This window comes from Archocentrus centrarchus, chromosome 3 (genome assembly GCF_007364275.1).
Source record: "Archocentrus centrarchus isolate MPI-CPG fArcCen1 chromosome 3, fArcCen1, whole genome shotgun sequence".
NCBI classification, from domain to species: domain Eukaryota; kingdom Metazoa; phylum Chordata; class Actinopteri; order Cichliformes; family Cichlidae; genus Archocentrus; species Archocentrus centrarchus.
The window spans coordinates 22,497,960-22,523,041 of record NC_044348.1 but is presented as its reverse complement, the minus strand read 5'-3'; the positions used below and the strand labels follow the sequence as shown (position 1 = coordinate 22,523,041).

Below are 25,082 nucleotides of genomic sequence, written 5' to 3'. Positions count from 1 at the left end.
GTGTTTGTCACCCAGTTTGTGTAGCTTTGTTAGCATTGCACATTTAATCTACCTGATCTGGACGTGGTCTGTGACTGCTTCAGCTTTAAATAGAGCTGGGACGAATAGTACCTTCAGTTGCACTGTCATTACACAAACATCCCCAGCATGGGAACTACCTCCCATAATATGGGAAGCCTCACTTGTTTTATCTGATAGTACACTGAACGCTTACGCGTCTAGAATCACACTAATTCTAAGGTCCCAATCCCCCAAACTAGGGGATGACTTAAAAAGACTGTTTGTTGTTGTCTATTTATGGAGATTTATTGTTTAAACGTACTAATCAAATGTATTAACTTAATTTAGTTCATTTGTTATTTGCAAATTTCACATTATAGATTTCTTTTATGCTGCAGTATTGTATGCGCAGTCAACTTAACTGGCTCACCTTGGCGCTTCCCATCTCGTAATCCAGCTTTGTGTCTCCAGAGGTTATAGGGAGTCACTGTAGCAGTCAGTCTGGCCTCTGTGATGAAGAAGAAGTAGCAATACAAAGTGAGCGTATTTTTCTTTTAATGCAATCTATGATTTTGGCTATAAGCGACCACTGGAGAGCAGAATGGAAAGGAGAGCCAGCTGGCTAGGGTATGTTTTGCTTTGTTTTTTTTTTTGTACTCGCCACCAAGCCACGACCATAACTACTGGTACCTACCACAAGCCAAGAGTGTGTATCATATATTTTATTATAAAATTGATAGTTTTATACATAATTGCCACTTAGTTTGTTATTTCACTGATTTAAGTACCTTTTAAGTCAGTTTTAATATAAAACTTGTACATCGTAGCAAACATGATAAAAGCCTGGCTTCAAGCTCTTCAAGGCTATTTAACAGAAACAGCAGCAGACAAATGTTTTTTCTTAGTAAGCCTTTTTACAAATTACATCTTTAACATGTCCACCGCAGGTTTGTATCCATACAAAGAATGGAGTCAACATCATTAACCCATTAAAGTCATGCTTTGCCTCGAGAAGCCTTGCTGCTCTCTAGTGGAGACACGTACAGACTGTGGCAGATGCAGGTTAGCTTGTACTGTGAACTTGGCCATTATAAGCAGCTGTGGGCAGCCTCACTTGGCTGGTATCAAGAACCTGATAAGATAATCTACTAAATACTGTGAAATCCTCTCACTCAGTGCCTTCAGTGCAAAGCCATTAACACCTTCTTTATGTCCTTTCCTACTCCCCTTTCATCTCTCCAGGGTCTAATCAGTTCATTGGGCGAATGCAGGACTTTAGATTTTATCCTGCCGCTTTGACTAACAGGTGAGTGGGGACAGAAAGAAGCAGAGAGACAGGTAATGACCAGCTAGTAGGAGAGAAGAAGGAAGTAATCATAAAAGGACCAGTGATAATTAGTGTTTAAGAGAAGGTTAGAAGAGAAAAGGAATGGAGCCATGAGTTACACAGGAAAAGGAGTCGAAGTCTGTCTGTATAGAGATTGAATAAATGAAAAAATAGAGTGAAATCAGGAGAAATAGACACAAACTGTCCAGATTACAGAATGAAGTGTTAAAGTGAAAGGACGAAGCTTACCATTGCATTTTAAGAGCCATACTGCTTCCAGAGGTTTTTTCTGAGAATTCAATACAAAGCAATTAGTCTTTTGCTTACCAGTGATGTACTAAAGGAGCTGACAAGATTAGGGTTAGACTGAACAAAAGGGTGAAGTTGAAGAAAATTATGCATTTAATTTAACAGTTTGCACATAATGTTCAGTCAAAAGACCATCAACAGATGCTTTGGTCAATTTTTCTTCTCTTTTAAGACCTATATTGTATGAAGAGTCCATCACCCAACCCTTCAGTTCTTCTTTTATACTCTAATTTTATATATAATGTAATTATGTAGTGTAATTAAATACAGTTTCATAAAGAATGGCATTCTGTTAACCAGTGATTAACTTCTATATTGGTTTAAATTTTTTTTCGTATCCTTTTGCTATAACAGGGAAATAGTTGAGCTGTACTCAGGAGTCCTCCCTGAACTCCATGTCCAGTCTGAATGTCGATGTCCTCCCACTCACCCAAGGGTGCACCCTTTAATTGAGAGGTACAGTATTACAACTTTTATGTACCCTGTAAATTTTTTAATACTGAATATTGTAGTTGGAATTACTTTAATTTGTAAAAAGAAACTGATTTGCTTTTTGACAGGTCTGGAATTGTGATTATGGAAGTAGTTGTTTCCTTTATTTTCCTCTCTTAAAAAGCACTAATCAAGTTTTATATTATGCTATTGTATAGCTAAATAATGTTATTGTTAACAGATACTGTATTCCCAATGCTGTTGAAGACACCACCAATGACAGAGTCTTAAGACTGAATCTTAACGCACATCCACTAAGTTATATCAATGATCAGGACATGGGCACCACGTGGGTATCTAAGATCATGACTACACAGGAACTGGATGACGGAGTCACTATTACAGTGGATTTGGCTAATGGGCAATACCAGGTAATGGGCCTCATTTCACCAATGTGAACCCACTATGTGATGAAGCAAACAACTGAAATATTGAATTTTATTTGTATGGTTGACAAACATGAGAGTTTTGATTATTTTTCCTTTGTATTACTGTATTTTAGCAGCAACACATAAATCTGCCTATGAATATACAGAAGGCAAGGGCTAAGAAATTTGTTAGCAAAATGTTTTTCTTTTGTAGTCCAAGACCAACCAGGTTTAACTTATTTTTATTTATTTATGAATTTTTAATTTATCTATATTGATCGTCAAACTTTAATGAGTGGCTTGGCACAGATATCAGCTATCCAGTTATCCATCGGCTACAGTGGAAGGCCCAGAACATCATCCACTACTAATTCATCAGGCAGTAGTTATCATCAGGCACAGTATTGGCTAGGAGGATGTGGGCTGCTGTAAAGGTTTTTTTACTCTCAGATTTAGTGCTGGCTACGAATGAACAATTGTGTAAGTAATGTGATCACCTTGTTAGAAATAATTTTGTGTGGACAGTCAACTAAATTCCATTATTGAGCAGTATAAATTTGAAAAGCTGCAATTCCAACACTACAGTATGTATCTGCGCTTGCACCTGTGTGCGCAGTGGACAGTTCTTTCTAAGCTCTTCAGTGAGACAGACAGACAGACACACACACACACACACACACACACACACACGCACACACACACACACACACAGAGCAGCAGAGAGGGAAAAGGAAAGGGAGACTGCTAGATTTTGGCGCTGTCTACGCTGGGGTTGTCAAAAGACTAATTCCTCTTCTCTCTGAACTGTGTATGTGAGTGTGGGCAGGATTTTGGGAGCTGTCCTGATGTGGTCGCCCAACTCAAGTCCCCAGATAAAAGCCACTCTCTGAGGTTTCAAGTATTTATGTTAGTAAGTGGGGTGGGTGTGAGGATTGTACCATAGTGGTGGCTTAGTCCACTCCCTGCTGTGTAACCCAGTGTCCCAACCCACTCTGTAGTTCTAGATAACACTTAAGAGACACACACCTACTGTACACACAGGCACACACATGGTTCATATGTGATAAGAGACTATTCCTGTGTGTCTGTCTAAATAGGTGTGATAGCTATCTATTTTCCACTAAAATACTTAATTATTATTTAAGTTGTCCATATTGAATCAATAATGACTTTGAATAAAATTACATTGTTTTAATTTGAACAAAGATATGGACTCCATTCTTATATGAACACAGATTGTGGAATACCGTGTTGTGCCAGCACACTGGTATTTTCCAGTGATGTACTGAGGTAGCTTTGATATCTTAGTGTATGACCCAGTGGGAGGAGAAAAAACAGTAGAGGGAGTAGAGTGTGTGACTTTACTGGTCTAGTGGCACTCTAGAGTCATGTTGATTTTTTTCATGAAGTTTGCTGCCCACTTGGTCAGATGTATTTATTGGAGTTTCCCTTTTAGTGTGCAATATTTAGGGCTAAACAATTCACACAAATGTGATTTATTAATGTTTGTGGCACACAGTTTCACCATAAGTTTTGCTAAATGCTTCAAATTGTATTACAGTCTATTGGTATACCAAGTCTTATTCTATTCATGTAAACTGTTCCCTCTGTCCTCCAGGTATTTTATGTTATAGTTCAGTATAGTGGCCTCATGCCTGAGTCAATTGTGATCCAGAGAAGAAAGGCTGGCCTCACAGAGACCGAGATTAACACCACCACAGAGCAGCCATGGTTGGACTGGCAGTATATGGCCAGAAACTGCAGTGTGTTTGAAATGGAGAACAACGGGCCTTTACTAAGACCAGACTCGGTCAACTGTCTGCAGTTGCCCAGGTAGGTTGGAACACAGGATCAAAAGTCACTATTGTCCACCATATGGAGAGCTGTTTACAGGAAAGCTCAATATCTGCTGATTTACAGAAGCTGTTTTAATAACCCCCCCCCCCAATAAAATCCTTTGAAAACTTTCTGAACTGCCATAATTATTAAAACAGGTTGAAGTAATGTTTAAAATTTTGACTGAACATCTGTAAAGAGACAGTGGAGAGCGACCAAATGCAGGACACCAGGAGGTGGAATAAAAGTCCAAAAATCAAAGTCTTTTTGTACACATATCTCACATGCTCTCAATTGGCAGTAGATGTACAGCTACAGTTGGAACGTAGTCTAACGTACACACACAGCCTCACTAAATCTTGGCATAGCTACTTCTATCAAGGGCTTAGTTGGCATTAGATAGAACAAGTGTGAATAGATCACAGCGTAGTGGTTATTGCTTGTTTTATTACTTGGCAAATTATATCACATACAACCTTTTCAGGCTGAGTTATACGTATTACTTAGTTTGGCGTGAGATCAATGGGCCTTTATTTTGGTAATATATTTTTAACCCAGTGGTTCACAATTTTTTATATATATATATATATATATATATATATATATATATTAAAAAAATCATGTTATCTAATGATGTTTTTATCATGTGTAATCCTGCAAGACATCTGAGCCCATTGGAGTGTTTGGCTGGATAAATTTAGACATGTCTCAGTCACTTTAGGTTATCCTTAAATCTTGTCTGTATGAACAGGTGAACAGTTACCTTAGGCAACAGTTATAATTATTATACCCAAAAACAGAAGACAAATGAAAGGTGGAGCAAAATCACTTTGGTAGAAATTTTGATGTAAGCTTAACATTTTGGTTAGGTGTTAATGGTCTGCATCATCATTGTGTCATTTACTTCATAAAGACCTAGATTTCTATCATACCTAGATACTTGCATATCTGCAATATGCAGCTGTCTAGGTGATTCATTATTTTAATTGGTAACAGTTGAAGTATCACTGCTAATCCACAGTGATCCAAAATATTGTTGGTTTCTTTATATAAATAGTGCTTTTCAGCTACTCGCAAATATACATTTTGAATATTTGATGGTGTTTTTATTATAAAATAGATTTTCTTGTGTTTTTTTTCTAATTTTGTGTAATATTTGTGTTTCCTGTGTATCAGTGACATGCCCTTCTCAGGAGGTAACATCACATTCAGCCTGCTGACCACTCACCCACCCCTGAGGCCAGGTTACAATGACTTCTACAACACACCTGTCCTGCAGGAGATGGTACAATCTGCCCAGGTCAGAATACATATGAGTGGACAATACTACACCAGAGCAGTCGGGGTGAACCAGCGACACAGATTCATTGGCATCAGTGAAATCACCATCAGTGGCAGGTGAAAATTTGTAAATGCTTATGCAGATACCTACTGTGCCTTCTTATGAAAGTTGTTGATGGACTTTGAGTGACGATCCAGATCTGCAAATCATTTCTAAATGTGACATTTCTGTGATATTTCTGATAATCTGGAATCACACGGAGTTTAGAATTCCCAGCGTGATTTTGCAAATTCACAAATTAATGTAGAGAACCACCATAAGTGGCACACTTCTAATTATGATCCTTTTACTTCCAAAGTTTTATGTACTTAAGTGGCATAATTGGTTGAAAGAACTATTTGACTGTCTTCTCAGTGTTTCTTTGTAAAAATGAGTGCGAGCTTATATTATGACAAAAACAGACCGTTGAGTCTCAGCAGAGCTTTCTGAGAGTAATTGTGAACACATCTCTTCATTAGACTGACAGAGTGACTGTTTTTCATGACTGTGGTAATTATAGGATTATGCAGGAGGCAATCATCTCTAACTCTTTCTCCCCCTCCCCCTCCCCCTCCCTCTAAGCTGTTTTAATTAGTAGCTTGTTACAGTGAAGTAGGAGAAACAGAGATTTAGCTGAAATCTCATCTGTGCATTCTTTATCTCTTCCTGTCTCTCACATCTTTCATTCTTCTTCCATCTCTCTTCTGTCTTCAGACTTTATAGAGCATGTAAATAAGTATGTTGAGAAAAAAGTAGAGTTATAATTTTAGCATGTGTGCTTTGACTTATGAACTTATTCTGATTTTTGTTGCCAATGGGACTGTCTTTGTCTGGAGTTCATCTGTCAAATACAGTTGAGCTTCTCTGACCGTTATTGTCTCTATGTGACAATGTTGTTAAATTTGCAAATTGCTTTATTTCTTTGTAGAATGGCAAGTACTTTTTTTAGTTTATGAAATTTTACCACATTAACAATCTCCTTGTAATTCTTTCAGTTTTTTTTATTTCAGTTTATTTTCGTAAATGAAATTATTGGCCAGATCTCAAAGGTAATGAAGCTAAGAAGGGTATTCTACCACAAATCAAAAATACTGTACAAAAAGTCTTGATCAGAAGAAGAGAAAATCTTTAGTGCTTATGTTTCTTATTTGATTAATAAAGCCACCTTGTAACAGAATGTGGCATTAAGAGAAGAAGAGGTGAAAGGATACTCAGAGAGAAGAATGAAATAAAGCAACTGAATATCTGAATGAATAATTAAATGACTGTGTGTGTGTGTGTGTGTGTGTGTGTGTGTGTGTGTGTGTGTGTGTGTGTGTGTGTGTGTGTGTGTGTGTGTGTGTGTGTGTGTGTGTGTGTGTGTGTGCGCACGCTACCTGCTATGTTGCTTTAATGATTCTCAGGATGGCATTTATAAATGTTGAATGGAAACTGTCCAGTGGTAGTAAGGAGGTCTTGACAGAAGCATTCAGGAAAGGGAGAGCTTTTCCCATGTTTGTTTTGCTTTGCCTTTTATTTTCACATTTAATAAAGGAATTGAATGTTTTCATCATCAAAGTTTTACAACACAGTTTCAAGTCACCGCCTTGTGTTTATTTTCAATGTTTCTCTTCCTGTTTCTGTCACCTGGGCAGATGTGAGTGTCACGGCCATGCAGACCACTGTGATACCAGTGTGACACCATACAAGTGCCTGTGTCTGCCAGAGAGCCACACAAAAGGGAACAATGTAAGCAAAAAAACACAAACTCTCACATCACAAATCACAACAAACTCTCATAGTAGTAGACCTTACCCACTCAGTGATAGTGTTTCCTAAAGGGTGTAATATGAAGTTATTAGAATTTCATGTTGACAAGTCCCAAATATTCAGGTACAAAATTTAAAGATGGGTTTCAAAATTATTAATATCTACATTTTTCTAGGCATAGACCACTTATCATGCTTAAGCTCAAAAGCACACAAGCATTTACAACACACACACACACACACACACACACACACACACACACACACACACACACACACACACACACACACACACACACACACACTCTCATCACAAAGGAATCCCCTGGGGAACACCACCTCATGGTCCTAATTAAGTACTTTCCTTCTTAATGACAAGAGAACTTCTTTAATAAATTACACAAAGATATACACACACAGACACACACACACACAGACACACATTTATATATATACACACACACACACACACACACATGTTTATTTCTCTATGTGGATTATATGTTTGTTATAATGATGTTTAATAATGATTCCTTATTTGTTGTAGTACAGTAGAAGATCTTTTTCATCATTATCGGAAATTTGTTGAGTAAGCCATCTTGCTTTTGGACACAGACCAGGCAGAGCCAGGTAGCAACATTCAGCAAGCAGCGGAAAGCAACTGATATGATTTTCTGAAAGAAAATTAGACCAAAAGTGGATAACAGGTGGAATAGGAACAGATGGAAAAGATCCAGACATCAGTATGCATGCCTGAAATACAATCCTGTTTGTTTTTATGTGGGCCACAATGCTAATAGGGGTGATTACTAACACTCATTAGGTACTTAAGTTCATTTATAGAAGTTTATTTTCATTATTATATGTCATGGAGGATCGGGTTTGGCATCAATGGTAGCTACGCTTAAACTCTGTATTAGATTAGATCCACTAAAACAAATGGCCCTAAAGCCTTAAAGCCTTAGAGCATGATAGTTAGTTAATTAGTTAGTTGGGTACCTGCCAGGTTTTTAAAGAAAGTACAGAATCTTATTTTTTTGTAGTCTGTTGTGTTTCTGTTACAGTTGCCCATTACACTGTTAGGCACTTGTAACAGAATGTTAATTTCACCTAAACCATCACTTTGTGACCAGATATTTGCTTTCTTTGAAGCTAATACAATGTGTAGGGTAGTAGTAGGCATCACCCCAACAAAAACCCAAGTAGTCTGCAGTGAAATGTTCAGTATGACAGCTTCACCTCACTGTAGCACAGGACAGCCTGCATTATTCACTACTTATGTATCATTCATATACCTGTTTCTGTGCATTAGTGTGTGTGTGTGTGTGTGTGTGTGTGTGTGTGTGTGTGTGTGTGTGTGTGTAGGTGTGTGTGTGTGTGTGTGTGTGTGTGTGTGTGTGTTTTAAACAGAGGCAATAGAGTACATTGATGAAGACACACAGCTGCCAACTAGCAGCTGTTAAATTTTTTTCTTTTACTTTACTCAACCTCAAATAACAAACAGCCTCCTACACACACTCGTGCATTTAATAGTTTTAGTCTTACATGAACTTCACACTAAAATAAAAGTTATCACAGAAAGTGCTTCACACACACACACACGCAAGTACACTAACCAAACATCTTCAGATAAATGCCATCATCCAGACTGTGACAAAAAAAAATATTTTTTTTTTTCTCCTTTTTTTTTTTTTTATACGCCACATTTGTCTTTCCGCTCTTAGGTCCCTATCCCACCTCCATCCTCCTCTTTGTCGATCGCTCTCTCTCACACACTCTCTGTCTTTCTCTCTCGGGTCTCAGTTTAAATAATGTCTCAAATCGACTAGAACAATTACATTCCCTCAGCATGCATCTCTAATCAGTTCTCTTTCTTTCTCTGTTTGTATTTCGCTTCATTTCACTCAGCTGTTTTTTTACTCCCTCTCACTCTTTATTGCCTCACTTTCTAAGTATTTAATTCATTCCTATTTGACTCTGTTTTTCATTTTTCATTCTGTATTTCCTCTTTTTTTTCTTACTGTCTCAGGTTGATCCATCCTCCCAAGCTGTTTCTTTCCTTTTCTCTCACACATACATTACATCTTTTGTGTTAGAGAAATGCAGTGGAATAAGCATGGATATATTTTATGTAAATTAATCTCTACAGGAGCTACACTTCTCTGAAATGCATTAGTGTATAATATGTGCATGTGTCTTCATAGACTCATTTCTGTGTGTGCCTGTGTGCACTTTTTTTTTTTCCCCTGAACCTGGCCATGTCATCTCTCTGAGTGAATATTCAGGGCCTTTCTTCTGTCTTTGTAATATTGGAGCATAAAAGGCTGTGGGGAATATTAGCGTTTAATATTGCATGCGTTCTGTTGACTTGGATCGGCCTAGCACCATGACGGATGTTGTACTAATCTGCAGAATTTCCACAGTGACATTAAAGTGACAGAAATGCTCAGACATGTGTCAAGATGATCAACAGGGGCCTTAGAAGGCACACTTAAACTCTCTCTCTGTCTCACAGACACACACACAGACACACACATACACACTTAAACACTCGTGTGCACTAACGGACACGCATGCACTCTCCCACTTTCTCACTCTGTCTTTTGATTCTTTCTTATGTGCACTCTGTGTCAGAGTTGATCTCTCATTCTGTCAGTCTGTCTGTTTGTCTACAAAACTGATAGATTCCATCAGGCCTGAAAGTTATATCATATACTGTATTGTACATCAGATTACTGTGTTTTAACTTGCACAATGTCTGTTTCAGTTCATGGTTCTTTAAGTCAAAATTCAATTTTGGTTTTAAAAAAAACTCAGGATGTGAAAAACTTTGTGATTCTGTGTGGATGTGTGTGTGTATGCATTTGGAGAGTTAAAGAAATTGTGTCTTTCCAGCAATTAGTTTTTAACTGTTTTTACCTATGCTTGAATAGAGTTACGACCTGGGGAAAGGTGATCACAGCGCACGGTAGTTCCATCCATGCATCCATCCATTTTCTGTCATGTATCTGAGTCTGAGTCATGGAGGCAGCAATCTAAACAGAGATGCCCAGAAATTCCTTCTGCCCAGCCATCTTCACAAGGCTTTCTGGGGTCTGCATTCCTACAGGCACTGCACCAATCTGTCAGTATCCACTCCCTCCTTACCCTCAATCCTGAGCAAGGCCCAGAGATACATCCACTTGTGGCAGCTACTCATTCCCAAACCAGAATGGGCACTCCACCCTTTCCTGGTGGAGAACCATGGCCTCAGACTTGGAGCTGCTAATTCTCATTCTAGCCATTTCTCACATGGCTGTAGACCAGCCCCAGTGCAAGGTGGAGGTCATTGATTGATGAAGCTAACAAAACCACATCATCTGCAAAAAGCAGAAATGAGATCCTAAGGCCACCAAGCCACACATGCTCCACCTCTTCACTGCACCTAGAAATTTTGTCCATAAACCTTATAGCATCTGTAAATGAAAATGAAAATGAGTCTGACTTATTGCCAGGAATGCAAACTAATTTCTCACCATATTTGAACTGAATAGCCTGATAACAATGGGCCCAATACCCCATTCTCCTGAAGCACTCCCCACATGATAGCCTGAGGGATGATGTCAAATTCCTTTTCCAAGTCCATAATACACATGTAGATTGGTTGGTAAACTCCCATGAAACCTTGAATATCCTCGAGAGCATAAAGGATATTGTCCTGATGATGACCAGGACAAAAACCTTTCCTCCTTAATCCGAAGTTCAACTAACTGGTTGACTCTGCATTGCTGAATCCAGGATTTTGCCAGATGCTCCCAGTGTGCTATACATTTGGCCATGCCAGGCCTGTCCAACATCTTCCACCGCCACCTGATCCAATTCACCACCATGTGGAGCTCAGCTACTCTCTTCACCTGAGTATGGCTGTAGATCTGCTGATACAATTATGAAATTGATCATCAACCTGCAACCTAGACTGTCCTGGTGCCAGGCGTGCTCATGAACACCCATATGTTTGAACATGAGTTGTATAATAGACAAACTGTGAATAGAATAGGTGTTGCTGTGCTGCAAATTGTGAAATTTTTTGTTTTGTATTTATATATAGTATGTGCACTCTGAACTAGACATTGAACACGATTTTCTGTTTCTATCTGTGTGTCTGATAGATATTGATGGCTAGTGACATTAAATGGTGTTGTCCAGGATCTCTGTGGCTCAAGTGTGCCTCAGCAGCAGATTTTCACCTGCACAGGGGTTAACTGGGTTAACTTTAGATACACACAACGTGGATATGCACACACAAATATGCTCACACATACACAAGCCAGTGCCACGACCTTTCCTGTGAGAGCGTGAAATTGGTCATGGCATTTAGGATGAGTTGTCCCAGCAGTTTTACACATACACACACGTGCATGCACATGCATGCACACACACACAGATGCTTATGACAGACCATCTAAATGTCCACATATCCATTAGAGTAGTCTCCTCACTCAGCAGGTTTTGTCCAAACATTCAAGAGTGAAAATAAGATGTTATCCTTTGTTCAGGTCTACAGTCCAAAACACACACATTCATTCACACTCACATCCACGCACCTCCTGGTTTCACTCTTGCAGTCATTTTTTTTTTTTTTTCCTTTTTACATTAAGCCAGACTTACAGTGAAACAAAGAAAGAACAATGTTCTGCCATGAAATTTTTGAAAAAGAAAGGAAATGATGTAAAAGTCATGCTATTAATAAAGCCTTATATGTACTAACAGAAATGCCCAACTCAACAATTAGCTCAATAAATAGCTGTTTTTCTGTTGTTTTAGGTGTATGGTGCACTATGTGCACAAGATAAAAGCAAATAGAATTAAAGGAACTTTAACTCACTCTTACTTATTCTTTTTTTTGCTGTGAGTACTGTGTGCAGATGATGGAGCGCCATCAAAACCTTTTGTATGAGGAAGAGAATGAACGTTTGCGCTCTTCTTTTAACTCCCAAACACCAGTCCCTCGACTAATTAGCAGGCACGGAAAGAGAGAGAAGGTAACGCAATGTTGAATGAAAAGAAAAGAGAAGAAAAAAAAAAACTCCCCCTTTCATTTGGTATGGTAATATTTCCTGCTCACATACTCACTGTGGCTATGAGAACAAGCAGTTGGGGGACGGCAGAGACAGGGGGAAGGGAGTGAGGAAGGGGAGAGGTGGGAAGCAGGGAGAGATGTACAGAGTAATTTGTTTTTCAGATAGAGGGGAAATAGAAGAAAGAAGTTTGGGAAGATAGAGGAGACACAGAGGTAGAGGAGGCAAAAAAGGAATGAAAGAGAGATAGGGGAGTGGAGAACTCCCAGTCTTGGACTCATCCCCAGTGGATGAGAGGAAGAGTGAGATGTAGTGAGAGCTTTCTATTTGGAGTGCAGAAAGAAAAGTACCTTTGATATGTGAAACGGTTTGGGGCACAGAGATGCAGATAGACAGGCAGGAAAGCAAAGACAGATGGCCAGAAAGAGAAAATAAGCATGGACAAACGTACAGGCGGGAAGTTACTGTCGGTAAGACATCAGATAGACCTCAGGCCAAACAGCATGGAAGACAGATGAGCAGGCAGAGTGACTGAACAAACAGGAACATGCAAACAGCTCAGTGCTCCCGTGGAATTACATGTCCCAAGACATACCCATCTGTGTGTGTGTGTGTGTGTGTGTGTGTGTGTGTGTGTGTGTGTTTGTGTGTGTGTGTGTGTGTGTGTGTGTGTGTGTGTGTGTGTGTGTGTGTGTGTGTGTGTGTGTGTGTCTTTATAGATTTGCTTCTATTTGTCTCTTTTTGTTTGTGTGTGTGTTGGTAAATGAATGTACTGTATACATCACATCTCAAGAGAACCTCTTGCTGCTTCATTAGATTGTGTTAATAATCAGCTAACCTTGCAGTCAGCAATGCTCTAGATGCTGTATCCACACACACACAAACACACATATACAGAAATATGCAAACCTATGGCTTGTGTTTTGATTGTTATTAGTCATCCAAATTTTTAATGAATAAATGTTAGAATACCAAACTGCAGTGGCACAGTGTGAAATGTTTGATCACTTGTAGCACTATGGAGCACTTTTTTGATAGGTGGATCCTTGTGTGGACTTTGTGCTTATTGTTATGCATAGGGCCTTTTGTCATTTTCGCGTGCTGCCATTAATTTTATTCATGTGTCCACTCCTCTTCATTTGTCTCCTTTTGTGTCCCACATTGTACCCAACTTATTGTTTCTGTTTCCATCAATTTTCTGCATTTTTCCTTACTTTTACTCCCCTCTCTCACGTACAGCACAAAATAGGAACCTCTTCCCCCATTTCCATCTACGCTCTCCCCCTCCCTCTTGCTTCCCCTGGCTCCCCCCCCCCTACTCTGTGTGTCATACATAATAGGCCCAGTGCAGGTCTGCATGTGTCACACATGGGAGGAACTCCTGTGTTTTTTAATACATTTTTAATCCCACCATTTGAAGCCCCCCTTGTCCACTATAATTTGTACTGACTGCTGAACAAAATCAAAGGGCTTGTACTTGCTGCTTCTCGCTTCTGCTGCACTCTGCTACAAAAAAAATGCATTTTTTATCACACACACACACACACAACCACACACACCTTGGTATGTTTATTTTGACATGAAAGTGGGACTCTGTGAGAGCCCTGGCAGTTACAAGTCATTCCTCATTAGTAGCAGTGATTTCCCAATTGTGTGTGTGTGTGTGTGTGTGTGTGTGTGTGTGTGTGTGTGTGTGTGAATGTACTGGCTCTTTCTAATATAGCGGAAACTACATCTGTGTTTTGTTTGTCTCCGTATTATGTGTGTTGTTATGTGTGTCATTCCTCTCTCTTTAGATTTAGATTTCCATGGGCAATTGATTTTTCATTCTTTACATTTCCCCTTCTCTCTCGTTTATTTTCTCCAGTTTTCACTGTTCCAGTGTCAGTCTTTGCTCTATAAAAGCATGCATTTTACTTGTTATAGGATGATGACTTTTATGTGCAGTTTTGGTTTGTTTTGTTTTCTTATTTTCTACTGAATACACATTTTCAACAGCTGGGACAGGCTTGCAGTTTGTGCTAATGAACTAGTTTTTAAAACAAGTATGGCATTAACTGTGTTTACTTGTATGTAAAGTATGTCATTGTAGGTACTGTAAGTTACACTAAAAATGAAAATGTACAACTATATATGTATTTAAACAGTGTAATCTTTTTCCACAGTGCGAGAGCTGTGCACCACTCTACAATGACAAGCCATTCAGGTCAGGTGATCAGCTCCAGCCTATGAACTGCCGACCTTGTCAGTGTCACGGCCACTCCCTCTCCTGTCATTATGATGTCTTGGCCGATGACCATCCAGATGAGCATTATCAAGGAGGAGGAGGTGTCTGTGACAACTGCATGCATAACACCACAGGTACAATGTTAGCAACAGAAACATAACTTCTTATATTTTTGCATTTTGTAGAGCAGGTGACACACATGCTGTCACGCTAATGTAGAGGGCTGGTGAGAATCTACTCCAAGGCTGTTAACTGCATGTCTTCCGCTCTTCTTTCTCCCAGCTTTTCTGTCTTCTCCCTATTTTCTTATTGCAATAAAGACTAAAAAGCCCAAAAAATGCATTAAAAATAAAATAAAGTAAGATTACAAAAATGTACCTGAATTAGGAAAACATTTAAAATCATAGAAAAAAATGCAAATATTGAAAAACCCAATCAAATATAGAAGTTTAGTGTAGGGCTAACAAGTCAGGGGCAGGGAATTCATTTTCCTTAGGGACTACATGAGAAACCGGGAATGTTGTTGAGGGTCGCACTAATAAGTTGAGTTAAATTCTGCTCAATAGTAATTTTATCTCTTTATAAACTAATTGGTGTGGCCCTCCACAACAGTCCCAGATTCTCATGTGGCCCCTTGGGAAAATAAAAAAACACCCTTCAACCATATGAGTGTTACTTTTGCTTAGTTCAGCACAGAACTTCGCAACTTCCCTGTTGTCGACACATACAGTATGTTTGGAATGCCACAAACATAATGGCAGAATGTAAAAAAACAAAAACAAATCAAATATCATGTTGTATTCAATAAGATGTAAAACTCGATTAATATTGAGAAATCCCATGCCTAAAATTTCAATCATTAGAGAGAAAAAATTACTTATCATCTCACAGATGTATCTTTGTGTTCAACTGCTGTCAGTACTGCTGGTATTTGACTCTTTCTTTCCGATTGATCTTTCTGAGTTAACTTTAACAGTTACTTCCTCCAAAAAAGCAACATGTCTATTAGACAGAATGGAGGAATTATATCCTTAAACTTAGTTGCAGCACTTTAAGAAAGACTTCTACTGTAATAAAGTTTATTCCCCGCTGCTGTGTAATCCATTATTGTAAATTTCAATGTTATTAAGAAATGGTCAGACAAAAGACGGTTTTCAGGGAATACTGTCAAATCTTCAGTTTCTATGCCAGATGTCAGAACAAGATCCAAAGTTTGGTTGAAGTGGTGGATGGGCTCATTTACATTTTGAGGGAAGCCAACTGAATCTTATAATAGATTATATGCAGTGTTGAGGCATTTTCAGCATTTACATCAATGTTAAAATCACCCACTATAATGAACTGAGCACCAAATCAAATATAGTCGGACAGAAACTGAGTAAGGACCAGGTGGATGATGGATAATAACACATAAAACAGGTTTTTGAATTTTCCAATTAGGGTGGACAAGGTTAAGAGTAAGGCTTTCAAATGAATTAAAACTCTGTCTGGGTCTTTGGTTAATTAATAAGCTGGAGTGGAAGATTGCTGCTACTCCTCCTCCTCGATCTGTGCTTTGAGGATTCTGACAGTGTGGCTTGGGGCGCTGATTACCACATTCATCTTGCTGTAACCAGGTTTCTGTAAGGGTGAATAAATCAATTTATTGATCAAATCAAATGATCAGTAAATCAATTATTAAATAATTTACTAACAGGGACTTAGAAGAGAGAGACCTAATGTTTAATAATCCACATTGAACTCTTGTGGTGCACTTGTGGATGCTATATTCTTCTTTCTTTGTGAATTTTTATGTTTGTGTTTTTTTTTTTTTTTCCTGGTTTTTGGTTTGCTTTTTTTTAATGGTCTGTGAGAGACGGGTTGGTGGTATACTGGGAGCTTCTGTTTAGAACTACACTTCCTCCTCACAGTCACCCAGCCGGCCTGCTTTCCTGGCTGCTCGGGGAGCTCTAATGCTGGCGAAGTTACCTTGGTCTGCAACAACTACAGGGATTTTCCAGGGTGCCTGCTCTGGCCCCTGGAAGTGGAGCCGGGTCTCCAATTCACTTAGCCTGGCCTCCAAGGCTATAAATAGGAGGCCAAGGAGTGACTAAACATCTGACACACAGAGCAGGAAAATGCGGGAGGGGCAGGAGAAGAAGCCACGCTAGTACTAGTGAGTCGGCTAGGAGCTAAGCTGGCGAATTCCTAAAAAACACATTAAGTGAATAATGTGGATATAATTTATAGGTGATTCAGTGTGTGTGCTTTGGATAAAGCACGTGAAGATTACACTGTGAAGTATCTTGTTATCTAGATTAATCGATCGAAACAGTTAACAAATACAACAGAGCACCACTGTGCTCCGGAACAGGAAGTGATACAATAGAGCACCATCAGGACAATATCCTTTGTCACCAAGTGACAGCGCCACCTCTGACAATCATTAGTTATTATTAATATCTCAGGCTCTCTTCCACAGTGTGTCTTTTGTACTGTCTCCATTTCCTCACCCCCAACTGGTCGTGGCAGATCAATCACGCTGGGAAAAAAAAATTAAACAATTATGGCTGAAACCTGAACTTTTCAGCACAGACATCTCTTTTGTCTTTTGTGGTTTTTATCAATTGACTTTTTTGCCCCTTGCATCACCCTGTTTCTCACTTTCAGGTAAGAACTGTGAGCAGTGTATAAGTGGGTTTTTCAGGCTTGAGGACTCTGATCCCACTTCAGTTGATGTGTGTCAGCCTTGTAACTGTTACACTGCTGGAACAGTCAACGGCAGCATGGACTGTGCCCAGGTACACACAACATATTCAGTACAGAACATTTTTTTGATAATCAATATAGGACTGCATATTAGGAACAGTAGTTAAAAATAAAACTTTTATAATAATTTTGCAAGAAACATTGTGAGACCCATCACCATTGTCCTTGGGTCTGCTGAGAAGGAAATAACATACTGATTTCATGATACCTTTTGAGCATCAGCACGCACAATATGATGGACAGATGCAAGGAAGTCACAAAGAGTTAAATCTTGATCCAAAGTTGTGAAGCAATATGGTTCCTTGCTGAAATTTTTAACTTTAATGTCTGAGAATTTTGATTTTCAAATTGATAATCTCAGCGAATATTTACATTTTATTCTCATGCATAAATACATATTTATTTAAGACAAAATAGAAAGAAAAGAAAAAGGAGAGAGAATACCACTTTACCATTTTTAACAGAGAATGTCTGTGTTTGTCTCTTTCAGATAGGAGGTCAGTGTCACTGTAAGGCTGCAGTAACAGGCCATGAGTGTGCAGACTGTTTGCCTGGTTGGTTTGATCTTACGGCCTCAAATCCAAACGGCTGCATTTCCTGTAACTGCAGTGACATGGGCATCATGAGAACCTCAACAGGAGCAGTTCCCAGCTGCAACCATTACACAGGACAGTGCCGTTGTAAACCCCATGTCACAGGTAAAAAGATCCCTTACAAACATTGCAGAAAGCTCAGTTTTTACAGGTGTAAATGTTGAACTTGTTGTTTTTGAAAGAAATCAAAATCCTGTGTTTAAAGTTGTGAGTGTGTGTATGTCAAAGCAGACTGCTTCTTTCAACAATAGTCTTCGTGTATAGGTGTAAAACACGGGTTTCTCAGGCAACTTCCTAGATCCTGCTCATGAAAGTTAAGCATTGAAGGTGAATGCTGAGTTAAGATCATGCACTGATTAAAGGGTACGATCAGCTGTCTTTTGACCTTAGTATGTTACCACATCATTTTTTTTTTCACAAAATGTCCTGAATAATTTTGTTGATAACTTTTGCTTTTCATTAGGATGTTTACTTTATTTAATTGTCCAGTAGTGGCATCTTAATTAATACATAGGAGTGCTCACTGAGGTGCACACAAAAGCAAAATTGTGTACACTGAGTCCAAATGACAAAGCAGCCATGCACACTGATGAACACACGCACACACACACACGCGCGCGCGCACACTCATGTCCCAAACTGTTGTGGCAGCCAAAATAAACAGGCTTTTCTGCTGGCGGTGCTTCCAGCCGTCGTGCTTCTCTTTGTGATAAATGGTTTCACTCTCTCCCCTGTGTGTCTTTGAAGACCAGGCTCATATGAAATGCAAAACCGGCCAACGCTCCTCAACTCAACGCATCATGGTTATTGCTAAGCCCTGCTATCAAGGGTCCACATTGCGTGTGTGAGTGTGGGCACGTGTATATGTCTAAGTGTGTCTGTTTGTGTTTATGTGTATCTATAAAAATAAGGTCTGAATGTGGCAATGTGTTGATGTACTTTTGTCTTTGCCTATATATTGTAAATTGTAAGTTTATTTGTGTGTGTGTGTGTGTGTGTGTGCATAAACAATGTGTACTGTGTGTGTGTGTGTGTGTGTGTGTGTGTGTGTGTGTGTGTGTGTGTGTGTGTGTGTGTGTGTGTGTGTGTGTACATGCAAGTCATCAAGGACTAAGCTGGTATTTAAATCTCTAATTCAATGCCAAGTTGATTAAAACAAACTGCTGCAGCTCCTTGTATTTTTCACACTCCTTCTTACAAGACCCATTTAGGTTTTTTTCTGTCCTTGTTTGTTTGGTTGCTCCCACAGGTATTTTTCAGAAATGAGATTTGATTATGGCAATTTATTATCGCCAAGCTGATACTTTGAGTAGAGCAATGGCAGGCAAGCTTCAGAAGGACAGAATTGAAATGTGCGCATGCAGACGCAGATACACACATGCAGAAACACATGCACACTCATAACAAGGTGCCAGAGTGCAGTGTGTACATAATAGTGTTTGAAATGGTGATGCATGAGCCTGTTAACCAGCTGGCTACTGATAAAAGGGCTGGCCATGTCCTGAACAACACACACACACACACACACACACACACACACACACACACACGCACATGTGGACACCTACCTCAGAGCAAAATTACATCCTTTTTGTTCTCATCTAATATCTTCTAACACAGACGGTTCTCTAATGTTCTCACTTTTCTGTCCTTTTTATTGATTTCTTACTTTCCCTGATTTTTGGTTTGATTGTCAAAAATCTAATTATAAAAATATGATTATAAATGCTAAGTTGATCAGGTCAGTGCACTGAAAAAGAACACTTTGCAAGTGACTTTTTGCAGTAAGTGTTGGATTCTTTATAAATCATATAGTTTTATTGGGGAAAATCTACCCTGAGTACAATATATCAAATCATTGTTAGGTTTGTAACCATCAGTCTGCCAGCCTGCATATTTATCACTAATATACTCAGTTGGACATTTGCACTCCACACACTCTGACACACATGTTCATAGCAATACTGTAAAATATGATCTATGGAGAGAAATAAATTCATATCTATAAAATTATTAAAGTGGGCAGACCAGGGGAAATGCCAAGTGTCGGCCACACACAGACACACACACACTAACACAGATGTACAGGTTTGTTATTATTAATATGTGTGTGTGTGTGTGTGTGCGCACGCGTGCACACACATACCCACCCACATATGAACACACGCTCCTTTATAAACGGCTATGGTGACTGCATTGCCCCCAGGCATCCATTTAGGGACAGATTGCCTGTCATGGAATACGTATGGCATATTCAAATAAGCCCTGCATGCACACACTGCGCAGTTTAACTAGTCTTATAGCCTGGGATTGTTTCTACTATAAAAACTTGCTACAGTATGGATTTGGTGTTTACTTATATTTATAATTGATATGTGCAGTGATAAACTCAACAAAAAAGAATTAAAGAAGTAGTATTTAATAATGTCATAATGAAATGCTGACCTAATTGATTTGAATCTAAATTGGAAATAAATTAAGACCAATAACTGAACTGAAACTGTTAATTTAACATATTTTACCATGTTGCTTTTCTTGTTTTACAATAGATTCTGTATTATTTTTAGATTTGTCTGCTCATTTTCTATCCCTCTATCTCCTATTTTTCATTCCCTTCTTTCTTTTCTTGTAGTTGCTTAATTTATTTATTTTCTGCTCAGTAAAATTAAGTGTTTGGCCTTAGGTGAGTGATCCATCATATGTAGAGGGCCTGGCCCTAATGATGGCAGTTTTATACACTCACCCACCGTTTTTCTTGCTCTCTCTCACTTAGACGCACACATACACATGCACACTCATTCAAAGGTCTGCAAACAACGTATACTAGTTGGTGAACAAGCGATCATCAGTTTTATTCATTTTTATTTTCTTCCTGTTTCTTATTTTTTTTTCTTTATCTCTTTTTCACTGCTGCTTTCATTGCAGGCCTTTCATGTGACCACTGTGAGTTTGGTTATTGGAACCTTTCCCACCCAGATGGATGCATCCCATGTGGCTGCGACCCTCTGGGTTCCCTCAGTCCATTCTGCGAGCCTGAGGGGGGGCAGTGCGAGTGCAAGCCCGGAGTCGGTGGCCTGCGATGTGACTCATGTGGCAGAGGCCTGTTTGGTTTAAGACTGGAGGGATCCTGTGCCCCCTGCAACTGCTCACAGGAAGGGACCGTACCTGGGACAGACTGTGATTCTTACACAGGGCAGTGTGTGTGTAAGGCATGTATGACGTTTTTCAGGCTACACCATTTTTCTTTACCGCTGTTTTAGACATTCACTTCCATGAAAATGATGTTATACAATCTAAAAGCAAAAATTGGCATTACAATTAGATACTGAAAAATGTATTATAAGGAAAGCTGAATCAGAAAATTCTAACTTGTATATTTTCTACTGCATATAAGCTATATTGGAAAAAAATGTCTGGCTTTGAGTTGTAAGAAAAGATTTACAAAGTTATCTAATACAAAACCTCAACCTCAAGAAAGACCATGAAGAAAATATTGACATAGATTAAACCAACAGTGGAGGCACAATAATGAAGACAAATTGGATATTTGCTGTAGGAAAAATTTGTAGGACCACGACCGCTTTTTGGTATGGATCCTTAGCGACAGACCAATTTAACCCTTTACTGGCTCCTGACAATTTTTTTTTTATCAACACTTTGAGTTACTACAAGTTCAGTATGAAATGTTTCTTGCCATATTTCTTTTGTCAGGAACATGTAGAAGGCCGTCGCTGTGATTCTTGCCGTCATGGTTTTCACACCCTGGAGCGGCGAAACTCTCTGGGCTGTCTGCCGTGTGTGTGTGACACCAGTGGAACTGTTCCAGGGGTTGTGTGTGATATGCAGACCGGACAGTGCCCATGCAAGGACGGAGTGGAGGGAGTGCAGTGCACCAACTGTGCTCACAACTACTATAACAGGACTTTAAACCTTGAGAGTAAGAGAACACAGAACTGAGGCCTAAATCCAATATTAGTTGCACATTTATTTTTTCACTCAGTAACGAAGCAGTCACATGAAACACAATTGTTAACATATTATGTATAAGTGTAAATTTATTCAGCTCTTCTGCTGTCATCTTGTGTCCTGTTAGTGGGTTTCTCCCATGGCTGTGTACCCTGTATGTGTGACCCTAAAGGAACAGTCAAAGGGTCAGTCTGCGACAGTGCCACAGGCCAGTGTGTTTGTATCCCAACACGCTATGGAAAGGACTGCAGTAGCTGCCGACCTGGTGAGTTACAAAGATGGGAAGCAAATGGCTGAGAAATGGTCCAAAAATATTGATAGTGACTTTCACAAATGAATATAGTGTGTGTATTACTGGCCAAAGCTCACCAAAAAAAAAAGCTGAATTTTGAAAAAAGAGGGATGCTCCAGATCTTAAGTTTCTGTGTTCATCTGTGCCAGAAATCCACTCAGTGACTGTCCTGTTTATGCCAGGACTCAACCACAGCACCACAGTGAAGAAAAGGAGGTGAAAGCATCTTTTCAGTTGTGCGTGTGCATGTAAATCTGAATTTTTGGTTAGTGTTGTGGGACAAGAGGTAACAGATTATGTGTTACTGAAGAGGAAAAACCATCATATCATACTTAGGTTTACTATTACAAGTTGGGAATTGATATATAGATGAAAAGACATATATAAAAAAAAAATAAGCAGACATGAGATAAAAGTTATCATATTCTTTGCAGTTATAAGGAAACAGATGTACAATTTTCCTATAATGTCTGAGCATGGTAATATCTCAATGCTTTTCCACTTCTTACAAACTGCCTGTTTTAATTTCTTCAACTGCCAATTCGTGACAGCCATTGAGTATTTCTTCCCCAAGTGGCTAAATAGAATATCTAATTCATTTATCATCTGGCAGGCCTTGAGAAAAATAAACTGAATTGATTTGTGATTTGGAACCTTAGTGCTTAATGCAACCTCACACACATTTATTGGTTTTGTGTTAAATATTATTACAAACATGGAAAACAGTGGCTCAGTTTAGTTATTTCAAGACTGTAGTAGCTGTGTTCAAAGTCAGTCACTCATTTACTGTTGGATGCCATTAGTGTAGTTCTGAAGGAAAAAAAAAGAATCACAGTGGACATTGTTTGACATGCATCGGGCACAATAGCTTTCTTACTGGGTTTCCACCACAGGGACTGTTTTTTGTTTTGTTTTTTCCAATGGAGCATCATTCTATCTAAAACCTATGGGAGAGAAATAAGAAGAAATATGGGTGTGGATTACTTATTTTCGATGCAGCATCGCATGACTGTAAACCTCCAAATAGCAGATCCTGGTCATAGAACGGCAAATGTTGAGAGTCAGATTGCACCGACAGTTCTACAGCCCAGATTGAGGCCTGTGATCCCTGAGGAGCTAGGGAGGAAACGGTGGAGTTTTAGCACTGGAGCTATTCCAGTGATCTTCATAAGGAATGCGAAATGTTTGAAAAATAATATGGACAAAGTTGGTGAGCTGATTTAGACCCAGCGGGAACACAGTAAGTGTAGTTTGATGTGCCTCACAGAGTGCTGCAGCAAGATGTTGACATTCTCATACTTCCGAGACCACAATGTGGTCATAGCTGGCTTCAGGACTTTTTGGAAAGTTAATCTGAGCAGTAAGAAGAAATGTGGAGGGATTGCACTAGCTGTGAATGAAAATTGGTGTGATCCCAGACATGTTACTGTGAAGGAATGTTTCCGTGGCCCGAATATTGAATTGCTTGCTGTTGTATTGCCTGCATATTACTCGCTGAGGGGATTCGTCATTGCTGTTGCTTTTGAATCGACACATTGTTTGGATTCTTGCATCAGCTGGTGCAGAGGTCATCTAAATTACTGTGGCTGTGGTAAATGGCTGTGGATAATTAATGGATCCTGACCACACTCTGCAGCACTTACTGGACATGCAGACACTTTCTCTAGCATCTCTTTCAGCTCCAATACCACAAGGATAGATACAGAAAATCTTTGCCATCTCTACCACAATACCTGCATTAATTTAGATTTAAGGTCTATATTGTTTCATTTTTAAATTTTGATTCATTGAGTTACTTTTTTTGCACTTTTTTGTATTTCATTGAGTTCCTTCTTTAGTATAATATTTTTTACCTTTACCTATTTTGTTCTGTAATATTGCATTTATTTTATCACGGATTCATGTTTTGGTTGTTGTAACATTCCCAACTTTTGGGACAAATTAAGTATTTCTTCTTCTTCTTCTTCATTGTTTTATTAACAAAATTACTCTGTAAGACTTACATCTAAAGACTGCACTGTTTAATTAATTGCATTCTTGTTTTGCTTTATTTGATATTCATCTCTTCCCAGGCTTCTACCTTTCTCCAGATCAGGATATATGTTTGGAATGTGACTGCCACCCCATTGGAGCATTGCATCGCAGTTGTGAAAGCCAGTCTGGACAGTGTGTGTGTGCGCATCCCTCAGTGGGAGGCCAACGTTGTGACCAGTGTCGTCAGATGTTCTTTGGCTTCAACCCTGGCCTGGGCAGGTAAGTGTAAAGTTACAGATTTGTCAGTTATACATCTTGTAAAGCTTTTATCTCTAAATTGCACCACCTGTATAAACACACACAATCTAATGCACACATACACACACAGCGGCAGGTGCAGTGTGTCTGTGAAGACAGTTTACAGATTGGTAGGCAGACATATGACTTACATGAGTTAAGAGCTGCTTTGACCTTTACCGCTCATGTCTCTACCTGCGGGCTGCCTCACACACACACACACACACACACACACAAAACTTTAAACACATATACACAAATGTTACTTTACACTTAGCCTCCATGTTATAGTGGCACGCACACGCACATCCGTTCCTCTCGACAGGGTGCCACAGCAGATAGATGGTTCGCAAACTGTTTGACTGGTGATCCAGTGTGTATGTGTTTGTGTGTGTGTTAGCTGACCTTGCCTGATTGCTGTATTCTCCAGTGTTAAAACATTAAGGATGAGATCAGGCTGTGGCTGAGATCTCCTCACAGTAGAGAGGGATCGGACGGTGGAGGGAGGAACAGCAACAGTAACTGAG

General features: G+C 39.2%; 1 protein-coding gene across 1 annotated transcript in view; it reads left to right on the top strand.

Annotated features, from left to right (window-relative positions):
* ush2a (Usher syndrome 2A (autosomal recessive, mild)) overlaps nt 1–25,082 on the top strand; it is a 233,943-nt gene that overhangs the window by 37,333 nt on the left and 171,528 nt on the right. Inside the window, 13 exon segments of the mRNA XM_030720976.1 lie at nt 1,243–1,306; nt 1,991–2,092; nt 2,310–2,499; nt 4,115–4,329; nt 5,509–5,730; nt 7,288–7,381; nt 14,624–14,819; nt 17,335–17,465; nt 17,924–18,131; nt 20,952–21,235; nt 21,738–21,963; nt 22,120–22,257; nt 24,357–24,537. Of these exon segments, the coding sequence (XP_030576836.1) occupies nt 1,243–1,306; nt 1,991–2,092; nt 2,310–2,499; nt 4,115–4,329; nt 5,509–5,730; nt 7,288–7,381; nt 14,624–14,819; nt 17,335–17,465; nt 17,924–18,131; nt 20,952–21,235; nt 21,738–21,963; nt 22,120–22,257; nt 24,357–24,537 (2,251 nt within the window).